The sequence below is a fragment of the Dryas octopetala genome, chromosome 9 (genome assembly GCF_963921425.1).
Source record: "Dryas octopetala chromosome 9, drDryOcto1.1, whole genome shotgun sequence".
Classification (NCBI taxonomy): Eukaryota; Viridiplantae; Streptophyta; class Magnoliopsida; order Rosales; family Rosaceae; genus Dryas; species Dryas octopetala.
Window position 1 is genome coordinate 3,996,428 of NC_141374.1, and position 24,035 is coordinate 4,020,462.

The 24,035-nt window shown below is 37.8% G+C and overlaps 3 protein-coding genes across 4 annotated transcripts; 1 reads left to right on the forward strand and 2 right to left on the reverse strand.

Moving 5' to 3' along the window:
- The first annotated feature begins 14,143 nt into the window (after nucleotides 1-14,143).
- On the forward strand, nucleotides 14,144-17,455 carry LOC147273246 (Haloacid dehalogenase-like hydrolase (HAD) superfamily protein). 2 transcript variants are annotated; one of them, XM_086256941.1, is made up of 8 exons: nucleotides 14,145-14,513; nucleotides 14,809-14,879; nucleotides 15,095-15,253; nucleotides 15,886-15,952; nucleotides 16,378-16,473; nucleotides 16,639-16,685; nucleotides 16,912-16,992; nucleotides 17,122-17,455. In XM_086256941.1, the coding sequence occupies exons 1-8, from the start codon at nucleotides 14,184-14,186 to the stop codon at nucleotides 17,240-17,242; spliced, it is 972 nt and encodes a 323-aa protein (XP_086113067.1). In that variant the 5' UTR covers nucleotides 14,145-14,183; the 3' UTR covers nucleotides 17,243-17,455. The 2 variants fall into 2 exon arrangements, with proteins under 2 accessions (XP_086113068.1, XP_086113067.1); XM_086256942.1 differs by lacking the exon at nucleotides 16,639-16,685 and having other exon boundaries at nucleotides 14,144-14,513.
- Nucleotides 17,456-17,642: 187 nt separating this feature from the next.
- On the reverse strand, nucleotides 17,643-18,896 carry LOC147273247 (photosystem II reaction center proteins PsbY, chloroplastic-like). The gene has a single exon (XM_086256943.1). It carries the CDS (start codon nucleotides 18,782-18,784, stop codon nucleotides 18,176-18,178), a length of 609 nt encoding a protein of 202 aa, XP_086113069.1. The 5' UTR covers nucleotides 18,785-18,896; the 3' UTR covers nucleotides 17,643-18,175.
- A 442-nt stretch (nucleotides 18,897-19,338) lies between these two features.
- Nucleotides 19,339-23,826, reverse strand: LOC147273248 (tetratricopeptide repeat (TPR)-containing protein). The gene is made up of 10 exons (XM_086256723.1): nucleotides 22,771-23,826; nucleotides 22,577-22,669; nucleotides 22,386-22,487; nucleotides 22,129-22,296; nucleotides 21,960-22,048; nucleotides 21,378-21,499; nucleotides 21,028-21,209; nucleotides 20,413-20,697; nucleotides 19,946-20,093; nucleotides 19,339-19,800 (listed from the first exon to the last, which is right to left on the reverse strand). Exons 1-10 carry the CDS (start codon nucleotides 23,263-23,265, stop codon nucleotides 19,463-19,465), a joined length of 2,022 nt encoding a protein of 673 aa, XP_086112849.1. The 5' UTR covers nucleotides 23,266-23,826; the 3' UTR covers nucleotides 19,339-19,462.
- Between the last annotated feature and the right edge of the window lie 209 nt (nucleotides 23,827-24,035).

A 24,035-nucleotide genomic window follows, 5' to 3' on the forward strand; every position in this document is an offset into this window, starting at 1 on the left:
TATACAACGGATTTTATCCGTTGTGTAAGTTGCCAAAATATCGTCGTTTAATCGACCGACGTCTATTGGGGTACCAATAGACAACGGGTAATATCCGTTGTCTTGTAAACATTAATACAATGGTTTTAATTTAAAACCGTTGTATATACACCCTCAAAAACCAATGATTTAGGAGATACCGTTGTTGCGTACTTATCTAGACATCGATTTTTATTTAAAGACCGATGTGTACTAATAGGTGAGACAACAGTTTCTATACCCTAATGCATGTATTTTACAACTGTTTTAAGTATAAATACGTGGTAAAAAATCCATTAAGACAACGGTTTATGTATAATAACCGTTGTATAAGATAATAATTTCAATTTGCTGTTGATGTATATAATGCTTTGGTACATTGGTTTCTATTGAAAACCGTTGTAGGAAGACACTTAATACAACGGTTTTAACCATATAAACGTTGTGTAAGATAATAATTTCAATTTGATTTTGATGTATATAATGCTTTGGTACAACGGTTTCTATTGGAAACCATTGTAGGACGACACTTAGTACAATTGGTTTTAACTATATAACCATTGTGTAAGATAATAATTTCAATTTGATTTTGATGTATATAATGCTTTGGTACATTGGTTGTTACTGAAAACCAATGTAATACAGCACTTAGTTATAGTATACCAATGCACGCTCATGCTCAGAATTAAACCAAAAGATACTTCATAAATATATGTAAGATGTACATGATCCGTAAGTGTGATCAGTTGTACAAAAAATACATTTAGTCAAACTAGCTTAAAAGAAGAGGCACCAAAAAAAAAAACCTAGCTTAACATAACACCTTCACTTCCTTCCAACTTGACCTCCCTAAGTCACAAGCATATGCATCCATATCTGCCAGCTTCTTACTGCCAACTACAATCAAAACAAAGCTAATAGGATACCAATGCAATGCAAAGCAATAGGCAAGTCATATGCAAGCTCTAAATAGAAGAATTGAAAACACTATTATAATCCTTGATAATTTTGTATATTTACACATCAATATCTTCTTGGGTATAAGTGTTGTCCTTCCTCCGCCCCATACCTTTTTAAGTTGCTGCTCCAACTCCAAAGCTTTAAGAAAACTAACAAAGTCCCTGTAAAAGAGCACAAACACACATAAAGTTACATTTAGATAAACTTGAAAGAAATTTCAAAAAGATACAAATATTCACTTATTTGGTCAAGTAAAAGAGTTTTGAAAGAAGGAAAATCCACTAACTTTTTATATCTTGACCAAATATTGTTGGGTCTATGCATTTTTTCATTGCTGGGTTTCACATTTGCAGATAAGTGAATATTTTTATCTTTTTGAAATTTCTGCAAATGAGAAACCCAAATGATTTCAATTAAAACTCCACAAAGTCACTTATTTAAGCTCCAAATGCTTATGCTTTCACTCTTGAAGACCGGACCTCCAGTAAGATTGGTGTTTGAAACCTAGGCTTGAGGTCCGGAGCTCACCCTTGAGGACTGGACCTCCAGTAAGATTGGATTTAGAAATTTAGATTTGAGGTTCGGACCTCACCCTTGAGGACTGAATCTCCAGTAAGATTGGTGTTTGAGACCTAGGCTTGAGGTCCGGACCTCTCCTATGAGGACCGGACCTCGAGTAACGAACTCAGTTTTCTAACAACATGAAGGTGAACAACCAAGACTAAACAAAAGAAAACAATATTTTGAACAACCAAAAACAATATTTTGAACAACCAAAATATTGATTCAACTAAAACCAAATCAATAAACAAACCTCATATCAGTAAACAAAATCAATAAACCCATATCAGTAAACAAAATCAATACAGATCAAGCAAAATAAATAAGCACATATCAGTAAACTCATATCAATAAACAAACCTCATATCCCCAGTAAACCCAATAAACCCCATATCAGTAAAATCAATCACAAACCACAGAATTTAACACAACCCATAAATATTGACTAAACCCAAAAAAATACCCCAAATTTTTATCAAGCCACAATAACTTCACCCAGAACCAGAACAAGACTAAGAGAGACAGGGCAGGTGAGAGAGAGGAAATGAACATCCTTTGATTATGTCAACAAAGACCATGTTCTCTGGAATCATCCCTGAAACATCATTTAGATTCAGTTCTGGCGATTATTAATTCATGTAAAATATAAAATAAAAGTAAATTATTACAAAATCATGATTCTGCACATTTGAAAAGTATTGAAGCCAATTGCATCACAAGGAAAAGACTTATCTTACCCAACCCATGAAGAATAAACTATATGTGGACAGCATTTTAGTGATATAGCATAGAAAATTCTTTCCAATCCCCTGAACCAAAAAGAACTCCAGAATACATTTTATGCATCACAAAGAAAATAAATATTGCTGTGAAAATACTATAGAGTAGACGTATACCTCTTTATCTCTGAACCTTTAAAGAATCAAAAAAGAATTGTAAATGTCATATCATATAAATTTGTCTCGATCAGGAGATCAACCAACTCTAAGAGTGCTTTCTGGGTTCCTGAAAGAAATCAAGGATATATCAATTTTTATAGAAACACAGAAAATAAAAGACAAAAAAGAAGTGAAGGGAATGAAATGGAATGGAAGAACACATTATATAGCCAACTGAATAGACATAAACAAACATAAGTTTAGAACTGAGTTGCTCAGCCATTTCACTAAAAATTAGTAATAAGCTCACTTCACTACAAGGTAAGTAAACACCAAGGTCATATAATTCCACAAGCATTATTAAGTTTAGCAAAACTTATTCACCATTCATCTCACAAATATCCACTAAACCACCAAACACAAACTTTAAATGAATTTAAAAGGGGAAATAAGAGCTGGGTTCTGATTGGAATACCTCAAATGGCAAAATAGGCTGATAAGGAGACAAATTCCTCAAATGGGGTCGAATGAAAGAGTCACCAGTCAAATTAGATAAAAAAAAAAAAACAAACAAGAACCAATTTAAAATTCCAAGGGAAAGCAAAAACAAATGAGAAAAACAGAGTAATAGGCAAATGCACTCATTAATTGAAGAAAAATAATGGTCCACCATAAAAAATTGAAACCCACCCCAAAGCTGGTTGGAATCCACCTTCGAAACCCTTTAAATCCCAGACCCAGCCTCTAAAGAATAAAAACGACAATATATAGATTCCCACCCACAAAATGACTGGAACCAAAATCCACCACAAAATTGAACTCGAAACTACTCCAAGCCACAAAAACATAATCCCAGCCAAAACCCCATTTCCAGACCCAAAAACCCACCATCAAAATCTTAGCCCTAGCCATCCAAAACATAAATTAGCCACTAGAAATCCACAAAACTACTTGAGTGATGCGCGAAGATAATGAACACGCAGATGGACGACGTCGGCGACGCTGTGAAGATTGAGGGACGAGGACGACGTCGGCGAAGCTATTTTCAGATCGAGGAAGATGAGGGAAAATATGGGCTAAATGTAATTTTCACTATCAAAGCAAAAAAACATGACTAAAAATAATACTCCAAACAAGACTCTTATACAATCAAATAAAAAATTTCAGAAAAAAAAAATGAAAGGAGTTAAGATTCAAATTCAATCACAGACAAATGCACAAGGAGATTGGCATAGATGCCAACCCAGAAATCCATAAGTCAATATTTAAATACAGTATTTCTACACATAAAAAATCTTTGTTTTTGTTTTCTCGAAAAAAAAATGCAACATAGATTGACGAAAATAACCTCTTCAACAGTCTTTTCTCTAGCTCTATCAGAGAGCTTGAGAGCCCTGATCTGAGCCTGTGCCTCTCCTAACTCTTGGTCCTTATCTGCAAAACTCACACAAAACAACAGTAAAAAATTGAGAAACGACACTCGAAATAGAACAAAACCAGCTGCAAATCTCCAGGAAACCCGCGGATCGAGCCGCATTCGCACCTCTGACTTCATTCTCGAGTCGATTGAGCTCGACCTTGACCGGATCCGAGCTGTACAAGAGGTTAATGAACTCATCCCCGTCCATGCTCGGCCTCACAAATCATCTTCTCTGCGACGATCTCTTCCCCTCCTTGAACGATCCCTACATCGTCAGCGGCGGCGGCATCGAAGTAGCCCCATGCGCCAGTCCATTACTGCTGAGCTTCGTTACTGGAGCCACACCTCCTCTGTCGCCGGAAACCTCCTCCATGGCCGATCTGAGTGGCGCACTCTCTTTCACATCCAAATGCAACTCAGGATCCGAAATGCTAAGGGCTTCAAATCGTTGATAAATAAGTGGATACACAGATTATGTGGATATGTAGATATAGAGAGAGAGAGAGAGAAAGAGAGAGAGAGAGAGAGAGAGAGAATGAGAGAGAAGCTTTGGAAAAATGGTGATTTGTAGAGAGAGACAGAGAATGGGTTAGAGGGACATATATGGGCGATGAAGAATGAGGCTAAGATCCAAAAAGACTTGTGCGTGAGGAATTTTTCATTAGAGCAGGCGTACGTTTGTCAAATACAAAGACCCGCAAAATTTTAAATTTTTGTGAAACTTGTTCAACACAACGGTATTCCCTAATACTATTGTCTGTTAATTGTTAGGAAAAATTATCAAACCAATTACCATGGGATAATATACCTTAATATAACTGTTTGTGAAAAACCGTTGTGTGGTTAATTAAGATAACAGACAAAATAAGAACCGTGGTCTATTGACCGATGTCTATTACGTTTTTTATAGTAGTGCACATTTGGGTCAGGTATGAGATGAATTCATTCATGTACGTTGAAATCACAATTTAGAACAAAAAATTAGAAATTATAATGATATTATTTTTCATGTTTTTTTTACTTTTTAATGGCAGAATTCATCCACAAGTTTTGCCACGTACCAACAAGATCCAAAAGAATAATGTCTAAGTATTTTTGTAAGGTAATGTGTAATGGAAAAATAAATTGAATTATTACTAATCTTTTTTACTCTTGGCATGTATTATTCTTGAGTTGACTTAATATATTATTTTTGGGTGTAGTTGGAAGCGATGTTTATGGTTTTAGTAATAATCGATGTATAAATTTTATGGTGATAATTTTAGCGGTGATGTTTTTCATTGTCATAACTTACAATGGCGGTTTCAAGGTTAAAGTTCCGTATTAGAATAATCGGCTTTGAACAGAAGAAGTACCAAGTGATGTGTTCAAGTAGTATGATTTGTTTTTTGGTTTGAAGGTTTATAATTTTGATTACATGTTTTAAGACCAAATATGGAATTTGGCTATGTGCTGGATGCTTTATGCCACCTCCTTTGTATACTTTGTTCAAACCTATGTCCAACTTTCATATTTTGAATAAGGTTTAAGGGTTTATATATGCTTCAGTTATTAGTTATTACTTTGGTATTCACTATTCAAATATACAGTAAATGAAATATATTGAAAACGCAATATTGTTATATATCACTAGCATATTAATCATCAAAGTAATATTAATTCAGCCTAAACATTCAGTAGCATATTAATCTTTTACAGGCTTTTTTTTACATGACTCCGATTCAAATGAATAAGGGTATTTGACCTGTAGACCAGAGTATCTGCTGCCTACTTATGTTTATGCTGTGTGCTAGTAGACTTTAGCAACCAGCACTATCATTCATAAGTAAATGAATTATTTTTTTTGGCATGTTGAACTGAAAGGATTAAAAAAAAATAAACGCACACCAATGCATAATTTATTGCACAAAGGGATCTAACAGTATATGCCACACTTCTAATTTTTGTACCCAATACAGCTCAAATTTACTAAAAATAACTGACAAAGCTAGTTTTCTCCTCGACTAAGTAGCAAACTCCTTAGCAATCTTTTTTGCATTTGCAATCACTTCTTCAATTCCTACAACCAACAGTTACTCGGAAACGTCATCATATTTCCACATCCAATGAATCAGCTGAAGAATGGCTTGAAGCAATTATAGTGGTAGGAAACGCTTTTTCTAGTGTTGCAACTAGAGTATAATTAGATGGGAATAAATTGTCCCTACTCTCCAAGAGCTCCTTGTAGATTTTGCAGAGAGTGACTTTAGTAAAACTAATCATCTTACAAATCTCTACCTCAGTTTTACACTTGTCTTCAAGCTGGAAGGCTAAATATATAACAACTGCAAAGAACAACAAATGGAGTTTCTGTGAGTGTAAAAATATTTGGTGATGACAACCTCTCCAATATGAATTGCCCATTTCTACAAAATGCATGTGAATCATGGTCAGACTTAATCGAGGAAGATTCAAGCAGTCTACTAGCTATCACATCAAAGTTCAATACTCTCAACATAAATCACAACCAGTACTTAAGTTACTAAACCAATTTCTGCAAGGAATATGATTCCATAAACCTCACTCCATATATACTGAAAAGATTGAAAGATATCAATTCAGCATAAAAGAAACTCATCAATTAATTATCTTCTCTAATGAATGAACATAATTATAATTCCTTTACAGTTGCATAGCAAAGTGTATAACTCCTTTCCAATTGCAGTTGTAAGCTTTTCATCAAATTATATCTTGGTTGATCTCGCCCGCAATTCCATCCACAACAATAAACAACCCAAGGATCAATTGGATTTGCTATCATGTTCACACGGACATTAAAAGCTATCTTGCTTAGCATATCCAAATTTCATTTCTTTTAATTCTAAACAACATCAAAACCTCACAGGACCTTTGAGAACATGCATGTTTTCAAATCCATTAAAATCCAATTAATCAAATGACAAGCTAAAACAAGAAACATATAACTAGTCAAGTTCAATTATATCTACAAATAGAGCTTCCTACGTAGTACTACAATGACATTTGAAAGATTTAATAGCAAGCATAGACTACGTTATTTAAATTGATCAGCCATGTCCATACATTATGGTTGTATGAAAAAATCTTGTAAAATTAATACTTAAAAAAGAATCTGACAATTGTCCTCAACCAAAACTCTAATTTTCTGTTGAATTCTAGTTCTTTCCTGAGAACCAAACAACCTAAAAGTAAAATATGATGAAATTCATGAAACCCAGATAAATTTAGAGAGAAAAAGACATGAATATATGAGAATTGACACAATCGAACATAAGGGTAAAAAGATTTTAGACCTTTGAAAACAGGACAAAAATCTCAACAAAAAAAACCCAGTGTAAAAAAATTTTATACCTTTGAACTCCATTGAAAGAATCTGCAGACGATTTAAGGAGTTGCATCGCTTTTTATTTTCTCTCACAAATCCAAAAACTCTAATCTGAAAATGGTAGTCTTATAGAGTGCGATTCAGTTTTGGCCCAGTTTTGGGCCTTTTGGCATTGGTGGAAACGCCGTTTCGTTGAACGTGAGTTGAGAGTTACAAACGTTGTTTGTTTAAAGCTGTATTCTTCTATTAAACAGCTGGTCTCCACGTCATAAAATAAGCCAATGAGATTGAAGAGATATACCATTCAGCTTAGTTAGTGGTATATCCGTATCACTGAATAATTTCTCCTCTCCCACCTGCCTCCAACCTCCATCACACTTGCCTCTCTCCATCTCCCTCCCCTACCTCCATTCTCTCTAATTGATTTTCTCTTTTTTGTTTGAGCTCTCCTTCACCCTTTTCTGGTGATCCTTCACCCTTTTATGGTGATTTGTTTGAGCTATATGCTCAGATCTAGAGGTATTGTATCCTTTTTTTCTTTGTTTTTCTACCATTTTCTCTCATCTCCTCCTTTCCTAGTCCTTGCTCAATCCTCTCTTTTTTTTTATTTCTTTTTTTTTTCCCTTTGCCCCTTTCTCAAAACCCACCCAAATCTCAAACCCTTGTTGGATTCATTTGTGTTTTTCTCTCTTCGAGTTGGGGATCCACTGTAGCATCTATAACTACCACTTTAAAGCGATTTTTCGCTCCACAATCGGATTATTTGATGGTGGAAACACCTCCATTTTCCTCACTTTGGTTATGTAGTACTTTGGTTCTTCTAGTTCTTTTTGGTGGTTGAGGGTCTTGTGTGGGTTGTTATGCTTTAATGGCGAAGATTGCTGATATTTTTGGCTCAGGGTTGTGCTTTGATGGTGGATCTTACTACTATGTGTGGATTTTAGTTTGGCTAGGGTTCATGGGGATTTTGTGTTTTAATCTTTTTTCCCTTTATTTTCTTTTTTGTTTTGAGTTTGTTAATTTAGTTGTTGGACTGTGTCTATTGGGCCTTTCTCTTTGTAATGCTTTGCCCATTTGGGCTTCTTAATGAATTACTTGTTCTGACAAAAAAAAAAAAACTAAATAAATAAAGTCCATCTTCTATAAAAAAAAAAAATTAAAATAAAAACAGGGAAATATATGTGTACATTATTGAATTTCGCATTATACACCTGACACAACGACTCTATTGAAGGATCTCTCCAAATCAATATATTACGTGATGGAAATTTCTCGTGATGGTTGAGGATTTGTGCATGAGTGAGGCTATGCAGATCACTCTTAACTGCTGAGTTGACCACCCTAATATATTTTTTCCAACTTTTTTCCTATTTTACCCTTTAGGCCTTCTACTATGGTAAACCCATTTTTTGTGACCCAAAACCCATTTTGGGTCACAAATAGTGCTGTGACCCAATTCTCACTGCAATGGTGCTGTGACCCATTTTGGGTCACAGTGTTTTATACATATTTAAAATATGTCTAATATTGATTAAGTAATGTTTAATTGATAATTTAAAATTTAAAGTATAATAAAAATTATTGTATTGGTTTTATTTTAATGAGATCTTTAAAATAAGGTCAATATTGAATATATTTAAAATAAGAAAATTTCATAAATTAGACAACATAAACCTTACAACATCGGGACTTCACCAATCACAAACAAGAAAAACAACACGATGATTTAAAGGAAAAACAAGAACAACACCATCACTAAAAGAAAAAACAAGAACAATACGATGATTTAAAGAAAAAACAACAACAACAACAACTGCATTCGACATGTCGGAAAATGAAGCGAACTTCTTATTCGGAGTCCGATGATGAAGAATTGACACCCCCGTAATTATACCAATCTGAGATCTTCTGTTCGGTTTCACACTCATCACATGGTTGAATCGGAGGGTTCTTCCCGCATGTGCATGGCACGGGTGGTTTGGGCTCTGGCAGGTGGTTCAACCATTGGTGGCGAAGATTTGGGTGGTTGGCTAGATCCTTGAGCTCCAATCTCTTGCAAAATGCACACAAAGGGACCAAAATATCATCCGAACACTTGCAGCACCTCCAGTCTGGTTCTTTTGCACGCTCAATAATTAAACAATAATCGCACAATGGTGCAGCACAGTTACGGAGGCACTTACACAAGCTTTGATCGCACTGTTGTTTGGAGCTCTCACCGGTGCCTTGCTTGGAGCTCTCACCGACGCCTTGCTTGGAGCTCTCACCGACACTTTGCTTGGAAGAGGAAGCCATTTCTAAACGATAGTTATGTGGATGTGTTGGCCTTATAGTTAAACCTTGGTATTTATAGGGAAAAAATGTGCTTAACTTGCCCATTGGATTCCCTGAAGGATTCACAAATACTTGAATCTCACATGTGAAGCAACAATGTTGTGCATGTGAAGGAGTGTGGAGTCAGTGTATAGTCTTGTCATTGGTTCAGTGAATTATTTTGCAAGCATGTGATGGTTGTGTCATGTCATGTCAGCTAAGAGAAATCAATGCCTTTATTTCATTTCACAAATTGCAACTGACAAACACAAACACACTTAAACGACAAATACAAAGACAAATAACAAACTTCCGGATCAACTGCAAAGATTAACCTAACATACGATAATGAGAACAACATTGATATCTACCATGATCCAGGTCGCACTAGGTTGGGGCAAGTGGTGGGTTCCCCTCTCGGATCCAGATGTGCTCAATCAAATTGGTTTTTAGGGATTCATTGACATTTCGGTCCCTAAGCAAATTCCGTCGAACATTCATCTCAGGTAATGATGATGGAGCGGCACCGGGAGGACATGGTTCTACACCTTCGTATTCAGCTTCTGCCCTTCTAGTGCTCGCTTCTGGGTCTATTGGGTCATCCCTACAGTCATCCTCAGGGCGCTCATCCTCCACGATCATATTGTGCAATATTATGCACGCCTTCATGATATACCCAAGCTCAATCAGACGCCAATAACGAGCAGGTCGTTTTATAATCTGCCATCGGGCTTTTAAAATTCCGAACGCCCTCTCCACATCCTTCCTGTATCCCTCCTGTCGAGCGGCAAACAACTTATGGTGGGGAAGAACGGGACTGTGCAATGTAGTGATAAGAGTTGACCATTGAGGGTAGATCCCATCTGCAAGAAAGTATGGAATGGTGTAGTCTATCCCATTCACAGTGTATTTCACCCTATGGTTTCGGCCGGAAATCATATCATCAAAGAGATGAGAACAGTCCAGCACATTGATATCATTATTCGACCCAGGTATACCAAAATTTGCATGCCATATCCACGTGTCGTACCCAGCAACGGCTTCAAGGATAACTGTTGGGACACGATAATGCCCACGGTACACAGCTTGCTCGGCCATTGGGCAATTTTGCCATACCCAATGCATGCAATCCAAGCTACCAATCATACCAGGAAATCCTCTACGGCTCCCCTTTCGCAAAAGTTTTCGCAAAAGTTTTCTCAAATCGGTCGGGGTAGGCCTCCGGAGATACTCTGGTCCGAAGACGTCAGTGATGGCTCTCACGAACTTCAAGAATGACTGTCGTATGGTGGTTTGGCTAATGACCATTGACTCTGAGATCAAATCATATGGAATGCCATATGCCATCACCCGCAGTGCTGCAGTCACCTTTTGGTGAGGTGTGCAACCCACTCTACCGACATCATCAACTGTTGGACGGAAATACTCATCCTGGAGGCAAACCACTTTGAGAATTCTATTGAATAGCGATTGGCGCATGCGGTATCGCCTGCGGAAAGTCACGGTGTCCTCGATTGGCGAAGGGATGAAGTAGTTGTCCATGAGACGTTCGTGGGCGGCTTCTCGATTCCGGTGTGTGTACCGGCGAGTTGAAGAAGTACCTCCATGCCTTGGTGTACCGGCGACGACGGTATGACCCATTGACACAATCAACTGACCCACCATCTCCCTTCCATCCTCTTCCCTATCCCATTCAGCATCAGAGTCCGTAGACGAGGAGGAGGATGAATACACATACAAAGGATTCATTTTAGTGTTTATGGAATGAGAAATTATCCTGAAATAAGATTGAGTGTAACATGGTCAATATAATGGTATTTATATTGAAACCACTTGCATTTGAGATAAGGAATGAATGGTCCACATTCATTTTCTTTATGACGGTGTAGTCATTTCATGCATCAGTCTTATCTACTGTAAAGCATGCATCAATCTGTGGTTAATAAGGGAGAATCCAATGTTGGGTGAAAATGCAAACATGACTTGAATAAATAGCAAACCATGACTTGAAACAAGATTGACGTTCAAATTAAAGGATACAATTAAATAGAAAACATAATTTAAAACAAGATTAACATTCAAAATAAAAAACACAATTAAAGAGCAAGGTCTAATTCTAATTATTAGGCGGGTACCCCTGGTTTGAGTGATTGAGGTTGGAAAGATCCGGGTAGTATCCAGATGGAGTGCACTCCGAATGGTGGTTAGCACGCATTTGCCTCCTTGCAATGACTTCAGCCATCTTTTGCTCCCAATACATCCGTTGCCCATCATTCATTTTGGAGAGGTCTTGGCCCATAATATTTTGTTCTTCCCATTCTAGCTGCCTCTCGATCCTCATCCTTTCTCTTGCTTCTTTTACGGCGTCTCTTTCACTCCTTGCACGCTCTCTGTCAAGTCTCGTTTGTATGAAAATCCTTGAATTTTCATTATAATGATCTACTACCTCAACCATATGAGTTTGGACGGGCTCGGCTGCCTTGGCCCGTTTTGCATGGTTTCTCCCTGGTGGCCTTGGCCGCGATGAACCTATTGGTTGGAATGGTGGTGGGTTTTCGTCCTCGCCAAGTGGTATGACTGGATCGGCCTCCTCGGGATCATCATCGGCGGGAGTGTCGGCATCGTCGGTGGCGGGGGTCTCTGAATCACTAAACCGAACAGGAGCATGAATCGCAACGTACTTTGCACTTTCCTTTATTTTTTCCCATATGTGCACCCATGGAAACTTGAATCCAGTCTTGTTTCGAAAGCCTTCAAGTGCTTGCGTAAACTACAATAATAAAATAAAAATAAAAATATATAAATTTTCTTGTGGAAATGCAAACATAACTTAAATAAATAGTAAATTTGCTACATTTATAAACAAAACAAAAATCATAATCATACAAATATTTAAATATGCTTGATAGATAAACAAAATACAATATAATAATATCATTATATAAATATGCTACATTTATAAACAAAACAAAAAATAATCATACAAATATATAAATATGTTTGATACATAAACAAAACAATAAAATAGTAATACCATTATATAAATATGCTTCATTTATAAACAAAACATATATTTATATACAAATATATAAGTATGCTTGATAATTTGATAAAACAAAAAATAATCATACAAATATATAAATGCATAAAAACTTACCACATTGGCATCATTTGCATCGCTTGCGCGCATTCGCTCGGCCTCCAATAAGCAAGCATAAAATTTGTTGCAATCACGCGCAATATCTTTGAATCGTGCTTTAACACCGCCAACCTTACGAATGGTTTCACCCCCCATGTTACGCTTGAAAATTTGATAAATTTGTTCCCAAAGCATGGCGGCTCTATTTTGGGCACCAAGACAACCGTCGGGAGACCTCTCTAGGTATGCCATCACTAGGGCTTCATCTTCAGCTACCACCCAAGCACTTCCTCTAGGAGCCATGACAAAGAAAAAAAAATTTTGTGCAAATTTGGTAAACAAAGGTTGTAATTTGTGATGAAACCATATGAGTATTGTGTGATATATATAGACCCATTTGAAAATATAGCTGTTGGAGGGTTTGGGGAATTTTTTAAAATTTTTTTGAAATTTTTTGGCAATTTTTCGGATATTATTTCTATTTTAAATGATTTATTAATTATTTGTAAAAAAAAAAAAAAAGGATTTGGCCGATCTGGACCGTTGATTATCAACGGTCCATTAATCTAGGCCGTTGATTTGTTGCCCGGCCCATCTAAAAAAAAAAAAGACAAACCACAGCAGCCGTTGATCACCAACGGTCATCTCATCTGGACCGTTGGTGACCAGCCATTGCAGCCACGCGTCAACAGCCAAGCTCACCAGGCGCGGCCCACGAGACAAACTGCATACCAGCGCTGTTCTTCTGTTCAGCCGACAAGGACAGCTGCAGCTGCAGGCGCGGGGCCCACCAGCTTTTTCACCAGCAGTGGCTTCTCTCTCCTCACGTGGGTGGGCTTCTGCTGGGTTTGGGTCACACACAAATTGGCTCACACTGAAACCCACTTTTGGGTTACACTTTGGGTTACACCCTCTTTTGGGTCACATTTTCCGGCCCATAGTGTTAAGGTGTGACCCATTTGTGACCCAAAATGGGTTTTGGGTCACACTTTCCGGCTGCATAGTAGAAGGCCTTATTGCAAAAACATGATAAAATCACCCAGATCCATTCGGTGGTCATCTACCGAAACATTCACCAATGTTCGGCAGATAAGTGTCGAATAAATACAAATATTTCGACAGATAACTGTCGAATGCCTTTTTCTTTTTCATTCGGTAGTTATCCACCGAATAATTCATCAATGTTCAGCAGATAACTGTCGAATAACCATAAATATTTCGGTAGATAACTGTCGAATGACTCGACGAACAAAATTAAAATTTTTTGTTTTAAGGGTAAAGTTGAAATTTTGAAATAGAGTGGTTAACTCAACAATTTAGGGTGATCCGAATAGCACTGACCTTTGTGCATTTATGCTTAATTTGAAATGATACCTTTTCCCCTTATGAGTTGTGTGATTGGGCTTTGTCTTGGTTGGGCCTCAGCTGGGTGAGTGTTAGATAATTGTCACTCCGGGTCCCGAAACGGTGCGTTTTCGATGGATAAGTTGGTTAAGAACCGTTGAGAACATAGAAAGTAAGAGGAGGGTCCAACTTTGAAGAGAGTTTCTAATGGCGTCAATGAGCGCCTGTCTTTCCTTAGCTACATTATCTTCTGCAAAACCTTTACTATCTCACAAAAAGACCACCACCTCCATTGCCAACCTCAAATCCCATGAAAGGACCTTACCATCTTCACTACTGGGTGCAAGAATAACCATTAGCAAAACACCAAGACCAATGAGCAAGGTCGTTGGAACATATAGTTCTGTGGTCACTTGCTCAGCTTCTTCTTCTTCTTCTTCCACTCTCCCATCGGCTCTTCTCTTTGACTGCGATGGCGTGCTTGTCGATACAGAGAAGGATGGCCACCGTATATCTTTCAACGATACTTTCAAAGAGGTAACATTCTCTTGCTCACCTCTGGTTTGGTGATTAATAACTGGTGTGGTGTGAGTTTGACGATTTGAGAAATTCATTAAATTTTGCAAATGGGTTTTCTTGTTTTCTGGGATTTCTGTGAGTTTTTGCTTGGTAATCTCATTAAGAAGTGCAATTTCAAGAGAAATTGGAATTGTCAATCTGGGTTTTCATCATTTAGAGGAAATGGGGGGAAATTGGCTTACTATTGATGAACCTTATTAGCAGACCCCAATGACTTACATGCATTAGTGACATTACATAATTGATTGCACAGAGAGAATTGGGTGTTACTTGGGATGTAGATTTGTACGGCGAGTTGCTCAAGATTGGAGGTGGAAAAGAAAGGTAAGTCTCTCCTAAAAGAATTTTATAACTTGTGTTGGCCTTACAAAATTGTTCAAAACTGGTTCATGCACACTCAATATAACTGGGGTGCTAAATTTTGTTCCTTTTCTATATATACTATGAATTAAGTAGGTTTAACTTATATGTGAGCCAATATCAAATTTATTGTAGGACTTTTATTTGTCTTTGTATTCAAATGGTTCTGGCCTTTGTAGGATGACAGCCTATTTTAACAAGACGGGTTGGCCAGACAAAGCTCCAAAGAGTGAAGAAGAAAGAAAAGAATTCATAGCTTCACTTCACAAGCGAAAGACAGAGTTGTTCATGGCCCTTATTGAGAAAAAGTTGCTGCCTCTTCGGCCAGGCGTTGCAAAGTTGATTACCATCTGATCTTCTGCTTTTGCATGCAGCATTTATTATTTGACATTTTCGTGTTAAAATTTTCTCACATTTTATGGTTCGAAGACTTGAAAGCAATATTGTTAGTCTTTCAAGCAAAATAACACCTAGATGCCCGCCCATATTATTTTGAATGCAACGAGAGAGAATTTTTCTGACTGTAAAGCTAAAAAAAATTACATGGCAATCTTTGTCCTTCAACCAGTTTGGTACCCCTTAGCTTTCTGTCAAAAACCTTTCAGACAATCAATGAACTTCTCATTGCATGTCTTTTCTTAACACAAGTTGATCATGCATTAGAAAAATCATAAGGGGTTAGTTCCTTCTTCTATTCTTAAGTCAGGCATACAGGTTTATTGATTATTAAGATATGTTTCCATTTAAAGTTCTCTAAAGCTGCCAGTCAATTGTATAACATACTGGACTTTAGAAAATCAATCATTGGAAAATCTTTAGCATTTAGAGATTAATCTTTTTACTACTACTATTATTATTACTATTATGATTATAATAATAAGGAAATGGTTCCGGAATATGAACAAGTTTATCTAAATAAATTTGATTTTCAGATGCTGGGTTGGTGAGTTTCTGTTGTTGACTTGTACAGGTTGATAGATCAGGCTTTAGCAGAAGGAGTTAAAGTTGCTGTGTGCAGCACTTCCAATGAGAAGGCGGTATGCTTAATCAGGTTCCACAACTTAATTGCTTGCATAATAGTTTTTGTGACCGATGATAATCTCCTATAATTGGGTGTGTATATTCTACGAACGAACTGTTCAAACCAGGGCAGTGCGGATCTGAGTGTCACTATGTTCCAAAACCTAACTCTTCAATGTTTCAGAACCTATAATTTGGGTGTGGATCTGATTGATACTTTTGATTCATAATTAAATGGACCGAAAATTGAAATTATGGGATCTCATTTCATCCTTAGTACATCTTCTTTATCAGCTTTACACTTTTTTAGAACATAAGGTTAAAGATAAAGATCTTAATCTTGTTACTGTGGTTAATTTGGCTTATTGATGAAATGAATAATACTGATTCTTACTACATTCACATCCCATGTTGACATTGAACCATATATGTTGATTTGAAGGTCTCTGCAATAGTTTCATTCTTGCTGGGACCAGAACGGGCAGATAAAATCAAGATATTTGCGGGAGACGTGGTTCCCCGCAAGAAGCCTGATCCAGTAAACTTTGATCCCTCTACATGTTGATTTATTTATTTTTTAATAAAAAATCTATTTAAATTCCATGCATACAATCCTGTTTCTGTTTAGTTACTCTCAGCCTTTTACACACTGTTAGAAACAGATGAGGATGTGTTCATAGCCACTGAACTTTCTTCTTGACAGGCCATCTATGTATTGGCGGCAAACACCCTTGGTGTTGATCCTTCAAGGTATATCAGGACAAGAAGGCCGCCTAATTTTTTATGCTACAACAACTAACACATGAGATTTTATTTACACTTAATACTTTCTAAATGAAGTTGAGAGATCTATGTGCATTCTCTAACCCATTTTGCTAGGATAAACTAAACAGCATATACCATAAACTGTGTTTTTTTACTTTCAACTTCCATGCTTAACACATGCCTTTATATGTTTTTTTTCTATTTTCTGCAGTTGTGTTGTGGTAGAAGACAGTGCCATAGGCCTTGCAGCTGCCAAAGCTGCTGGAATGAAGTGTATAGTAACAAAGAGCGGGTAACTTTCTCTTACTGTATGGACCAAAATGCAATGCTTGCCTATTTGCCACTTTTCATTGGGATGTTTTAGATAAGATGATATAAAGAAAGGCGGACTTAATGTTCACTTCATCTCTTCTTGTTGCAGATACACGGCCAACGAAGACTTTCTGAATGCAGATGCAGTCTTTGACTTCATTGGAGATCCCCCAGAGGAGCGATTTGACTTGGCATTCTGCAGAAGCCTTCTCAAGCAGTACGTGAGCTAGCCCATATAGTTTTCAGGAATTTTCGGTTCCTATGGGTTAAATTGCATTAAACGCCTGCCTTCCATCTAATATTCCTTTAGATATATGAAAATGCAGTATATAGATATTCCATTATTCCTATTAAAGTACAAACTGGCTTTTCACAAGCAGACTAAGTTTTCATTGTTGATCTCTGGATGATGAATTATAATTATGAGGGGCTTCTATTTCCAAGGCAAGCTTTTGAATCATAATCTATGAATCTCTTTCATACTGGATTTAGTCGAATGTTTTGAATCTATATGTTACTTTTATGTCTATCACAACAGGTTATCGTGTGAAAAATCATCGTAGCCTTTGCACTATATCTCAAGAAGACATATAGATTCCCATTTTAAGTAGAAAATAGCAGAGGATCCAGGTGTTCTGTACAAATTGCAATGGCACCAACTGGTTCTTCATAGCCTCTGTTCTAGCTAGAAGGCTCATGCTGCGGTAGGTTAGACTAGAGTGTTTGATGACTTGTGCATAAAATGATCAGCATCATTGAAGTCAATGGGAAATGGTATATGATTCTAGAAATTACCATGCATTTACAAGACATGTGGTAGGCATTTGGAAACAGTGTGTTTAGGACCAGAGTGATCTATAGCTGGGCATAGCTTTTCCAATTTCAATCAAACGTTTAACTGTTATGTTACAAATGAAAATATGAAACTTCTGAATAATATATGTTAATCTACATTTATTAAGTAAAAGTTAAGCAATTCTGAAGAATTAAGTTATTCAAAATACAATTTAGCCACTCAAAGTTTTCTTTTCGAACCATATTTCACATGTCTTTGTTATTACCCTAATAACAAACAAGACAGCTGATAAGGCCAACAATCATGCATCACCCAAATTTGAAGAAACTAATAGAGAGGACCAACAACACGCACCAACAAGGTATTTCTACACTGATCCCATCCTACTAGTTTGATTCACAGCAAGTTGAAGAATGTTGTAGAGCACCCAAAGTGCAGAAGTGACCCCAAACCACAAAACTAAACCCCAGTAATCACTTGATGCTTCACCAATCATTGCAACCTCACTTGCTGATGCATTTGGCACAAGGAAAAAGCTTGATGCAGCCAGGCCACCAAGACCAAGTCCCATAATGACTCCTTTCTCACTTCGCATCCTGTTAATTTGGTTTAAAGCTGGCCCAAGGATGTTGTAAAGCACCCATAGTATAGCTGGAATGATGGGTAGTAGGAGTGCCAGGACACGATTATCGCCTTCTGCAGCATCTGCAATTTGTTGTGCAGCCACCGCAGGATCACTATATATCAAGGTGGAGAGAATGGTACCGGCAATGGCAGTCCTGTTCAGTGAAGTGGAATACTTGGAATTTATAAGAGGTTTGAAGGACGTGAAAGTGAAGCTTTTAGGTAGGTCTATGAGTGAGAGAAGGGAAATCGTTTTTGTGGTTGGTTTGCAAGTGTTTATATTTTTGGAGGACTTAATGGTGAAGCACCTAAGATTAAGCATAGCCAAGGTAGCACCTACGGTTGCAGCCATGTAGTACCAGGTGTGGAATTTGTTAACCTGCGCTCTGTAAGCTTTTTTAGGTTTGGGGACTTATGGAAGACAAAGGCTGTTTTGCAAGGAAGCATGAAATTTCAACTGTGTGACTGTGTCCAATAGAATAATGCTCTCTAGATTCTTCTCCACAATTATGGCCTCACCTTCACATGCCCCCACCATCTTTTCTTGTCAATGTGACAATAATGTCACAAATTAAGACTTAGCACCAATGAGAGACAGACATGCAACATGTTTGTCTAGGTCTGTCACTAATCAGCCTCTGTAACTGAAACTAGTGGTGGAAAATCAAGTAACTCGATACATCAAGACACTTCAGTCAAATTGTCTACATGAACCCCTTTAATGCGCATTGTCTCTTAGAACTCATATGTGGGTCATACATAATTTCAAAGAGCCAACACAATCTCAACAATGTCATTGGACAAGAATCATCTGTATTGAAAAGTGATAATGATACAAAATTGGGATGCACTGGACTGGAAGACATGCTCTAGCCCTTCGTAAATATTTATATGCAAAAATGGAGGGAAGGCATCACAAAATTTTCTCAAAAATCAATACGGTTTTACAATCCTAATCATGACTGAGGAAATCTACTACCTTCACTTTGTTTACAAATTAATCTCTAAGACAAGAGGACAAGCCTGCACATCATCTTGAGGTGGACACTACTTTAATCATGTTGGACTTGGCAGCGTCCAGTAATGGGTCTGCCTGGAGGGCTTTCTCAAAACAAAATTTGGCCTCCCCCCACCGACCCTCAGCAACAAATACAAGGCCCAGATTGTTAAATGCAGGAGCATAGCCAGGATGGAGTTCAAGAGATTTCGTAAACATTGCCTTGGCACGTTCATAATGCTTCTGCTGGCGGTAGAGATTTCCAAGGTTGGAGAATATAGCATGGGCATGTTCAGTCGTCGCCAATTCCAAGGCTAGCTTGTATACTTCTTCTGCTTGTGATGGTTCTTCTGATAGTTGCAGTGAGATACCTAGTGATGCATGTACAAAACATTAAGTGAATACTTCATTGAGAGAGAGAGAGAGAGAGAGAGAGAGAGAGAGAGAGAGAGAGAGAGAGAGAGAGAGAACTTTGCCAAAAGAAACAAAAGAAAATGATCTTGAGATTGGAAATACCTAGATTTGACCATGCATAGCTGCATTCTTTAAAGCGGGCAACTGCAGCTTTGAGGTACTTTTGTGACTTTTTGAATTGTCGAGTACAAAGGCTATGAAGACCAAGCTGGTGCCACTGCACAGCATCATCTGGATCCTCTGCTACTGCCTACTTAAAATAGACGTGCATAAGTGCATCATAATGAACATGAATATCATACTCCAAATAAACAGAGTGTAAATATACCCGCATAAACCACAACAAACACAAAAACTAAGCAAGTTACTTCGCATTTAAATTTTGTTCACAAAGAAAATGGATTATGAAGAGGAACATATTACATAGGAAAAAAGTCTTATCATTTCCGCCAAGTGCACATGCTAGACTATACAAGGAGTTCCTTTTGTCATGAGGCCATAAGGAGCTCCTTTAATCATGTTTAAGAGAAGTAAATCACATTTTAGTAGCTCCTTTTTGTGAAAATTACCTGCTTTAAACTGTGATCAGCATGCTCTTCCACCTCTATCAATGCATTCTGTCCAGTTTCAAATGCTGCTGCAATCTCATGTTGAGCTTTGTGCACCATTGCAAGCCCTGCCCACGCTATGGGAAGTTCAACTGAAGCAGAATCCCCATCTCTTATAATTGAAGCCATTTCATTTCCTGCCCAGGAGAGTTGTTCGCTAGGGTCTTGAAACCTTTCTGCATCCTTGATTCGGTGTAATGCAACAGCATATCGAGTGGACATACAATTGAGCTCTAGTTTTGCTGCCTAAGGAGAAGGCAGGCAAGAAAAAATAGCTTAAGCTTTTTTATTTTTTATTTTAACAAGGATGGAGTAGAAGCCATATAGGTAAAAGAAGGATGAAAATTTTTTCCTTTCCAAAACAAATAAGAAGCAAACTTATCAGCATGCAACACAAGGATGAGTAAGTAGAGACTAGTGATTTCTGTCATCATAAGTAAAAGGCATGCAAACAAAAAGGTTATGCATCATCATTTTCCAGAAACCAAAATGAAAAACTTTCCATGAAGAATAAGACACCAACGAACAACCTCAAGAAATAAGCTATAAATGATTGTAGCAATGAGCCATGAGCACCTTCTCCAAGCACTTGCTGGAACTTCTATGATCACCAGTCATATAATATGCATTAGAAATATTAGCCCAAATATGCGCTGCTTTAGGTTCTGCTTTTAGTGATGCTAACAAACACTCTTTTGCAACATTGATAGCAGAGATGTGATCTGCAGAAGCACCTTCACCGGCATTTGCCCCAGCACCTGAGAATAACCAACAAAAAGATATGATGATGCAGGTTCTACAACCAGAACATAGAATAACAAGAAATCAACAAGCAAAAAAGTTGACTGGTATCCACCATCTTAAAAATCTAAAAAACAATACAGTATTGTTCATGAACTTGAAGTCTAAACCCATCAAAAGCATACCTGCAACAACTGAACCATATCTACATAAAAGAAGGGCAGCATAATTGATCAAGGCCGCAGGATGATTTTGATCTTTGAGGATCAACTCCTGAAAACATTTTGCTGACAGTTCCAAATTTCCACTGAAAGTAGAATATTTGCAAAGATATTAAGTCAGAAATATCAGAGGTCAAAAAAATTATTTTTTCAATTTTATTTTTAAAAAGCTCAATTCTATTGACAAGTATCAATATTCATCAAAGGTGTAACATGGAAATAATCTAGACATCTTACAGATAAAAATACACGCATACAAGACATATGATCCATGCAGGCAGTTGCATACTGTCAAAGATTGTATTCTAGTATTCCAGGACAGAAAACTGAATACCATTACAATTTGTGTCCACATGCTTTAAATATGCCAACAATTTTTGAGTTAACCATTGCAAATAAGATAATGACAATGTTCAGATTGTCCTGTCCATTTCTTGCCTTTGCATCAGTTATGCTTCCCTCATTGTAATAATATCTTAAAAGGAAAAATTTCAAAGGATCAGATCATTCAAAGAAAAAAAAAAAAAAACTATGATGCACTATTACCTTTGAAGGTAAGCAATCCCAAGGTTTCCAAGGCAATCATTGTTGTCAGGAGCAACAGCTAACAAAGATGACAAAACTGAAATAGCGCTCTAGACAGTAATAACGAAGCCCGTATCAGAAAAAAAGCAAGTGTTACCAACAATGACAATTATGAAATTTGAACTCGTACCTGCAGACGGCCAGTTTTCAGTAGTATCAAGCCAAGAGTATTCCATACAGCTGCCTGTCTTATATCTGATTGCATTGATTCCTTTAGTTTCGAAAGAATTTCATCAAGTTCTTGAGGTTCAAGTTCTTTATCCAAACTACTATCCCCAAAACTTTCTAGCATAAGGCACTACACATTTGACAAAACATATTATCTGGATTAGCAACTTTCAAGTCAAAAGTCAATGTAAAGTACAATTTACTAGAAGACTACTCTACCTGTGCATGATGAACTTGAACTAGGGAAAGCAGCTCTGGCCTATCAATCTCAACCTCAGGGCGCAGTAAGATCTCTTCTGCCTTCTCATATGCCAAAACTGCCTAAAACCCATAACCCATAAGAACATGGAACCATTCATGACACTGTTGAAATCAAAACAAAGAGTTACAATAGGAGTTCAAAAATCTACCTTTGAAGGCTGACCCAACCTCTGATACATGAGACCCAGTATAAAATGAGCATGCGCATTTTTAGGCATCTTCCTTGCAACATGAACCAAACCCTACAAGCATACATGCACTAAGGTCATGTTAACCAAAGAAACAAGCATATTATACAAAACAAAGCAGCACAGCCCACAACCACCATTGAAAGGGTGCTCACAGTTTTGAGGCTGCTGACTTTTTCTTCACGAGCCGAGCTGGGCACGCCTTGACCTGGAAGATACCCATCTGGGTCAGCTCCATAATCCACAGAGCACTCCACCTTACAATTTCTCGACCGGCTTTTCCCCAGTTTGTTCAATCGTTTGCCTTCTCCTTCAGCTGTATCAGGGTCTTTACACGTTGCTCTGCTACTCTTGTCGTGACTGTTCTCATCAATTACTAACCCACCACGTGGCACAGAGAAAGAGGCCAGCACAGAGAAACCTGGTGAGGCCTGGGGTTGTTGACACGTGGACGGAATCGCGCCGTCCGTTTCGGTAGGGTCGACGCTGAGATTAGCAGCAGCCAAAGGGGTGACCTTGGGAGGCTGAGGCGCGTTTGAGCTTGTTGGGGTTCCGAGTTGTGGTACTGGGTGCTGTTGAGGCTCGTGTTGTTCGGACATTTTTGTGGGTTTGGCATTGGAATCGAACGAATAGTAGACCGATTTGCTCATTGTGTTTTCTTTTGTCTTGATTTTCTCAGCCACCAAACGGAGAGTAACAACAATAAAGTGAACACCGAAACAGTTGACGCCTAGGGGTGCACAAGGTTCGGAAACCGACAATGTCGGTATTGGCAGAACGGCGACCGAAGCCGAACCGGAGACCTCTCCAACCGATAAATTCGGTTAACCGACGTTACCGGTTTCGGTTTTACACCGGCGAAAAAGAGCAGAGATCTCGTCGCCGACGAGAGCAGAAGGCCGACATCCGCCGCCGGCGAGATATTGAGAGGAGAAGAAATCCTGCACTTGCTTTCTGGAAAATTGCGACGGAGACGCCGGAGACAGAGATCTGAGAAAGAAAGAGAGGGATAGAGAGGAGAGAGAAAGAGAGAGAGCAAACTGAGGAAGACAATTAGTGTCAGTTTATTAACTAGTATTATTATATAAATATATTTATTGGCAGATTACCTGCCCAAACTATTATGGGCTAGGCGTTGGCTCAGTTTATACCAAACCGGTCCTTTTTTTCCCTTCTCTGTTTCTTTCTTCGATTTCTCATCTCAAACTCAACATCAGTCTCTCTCTTCACTATCACTCTCTTCACCATTTCAAACCCTAATTGTACAAGAATGTCGTAAAAGTTTATGACTTTGCAGTCATATATTTACACCTAAAATAATGCGTAGGAATTATAACAATCCTTTTGCTCCAATTGCGCAAGATGGCACGATTACCACTTTTACGTTCAATGAGATATATTTGATATATTTTTTGGTAGG

What these genes read in the sequence shown, in the direction of transcription:
- LOC147273248 (XM_086256723.1), bottom strand. Translation starts at nt 23,265, where the DNA reads ATGAGCAAATCGGTCTACTATTCGTTCGATTCCAATGCCAAACCCACA. An exon ending in GGGATTGCTTACCTTCAAAG is followed by an intron (nt 21,500 to 21,959) that starts GTAATAGTGCAT and finishes TTCTACTTTCAG; the next exon opens with TGGAAATTTGGAACTGTCAG. An exon ending in CTGATCACAGTTTAAAGCAG is followed by an intron (nt 20,094 to 20,412) that starts GTAATTTTCACA and finishes TATTTTAAGTAG; the next exon opens with GCAGTAGCAGAGGATCCAGA.
- LOC147273246 (XM_086256941.1), top strand. Translation starts at nt 14,184, where the DNA reads ATGGCGTCAATGAGCGCCTGTCTTTCCTTAGCTACATTATCTTCTGCA. An exon ending in ATTGGAGGTGGAAAAGAAAG is followed by an intron (nt 14,880 to 15,094) that starts GTAAGTCTCTCC and finishes TGGCCTTTGTAG; the next exon opens with GATGACAGCCTATTTTAACA. An exon ending in CTTGGTGTTGATCCTTCAAG is followed by an intron (nt 16,686 to 16,911) that starts GTATATCAGGAC and finishes TATTTTCTGCAG; the next exon opens with TTGTGTTGTGGTAGAAGACA.
- LOC147273247 (XM_086256943.1), bottom strand. Translation starts at nt 18,784, where the DNA reads ATGGCTGCAACCGTAGGTGCTACCTTGGCTATGCTTAATCTTAGGTGC.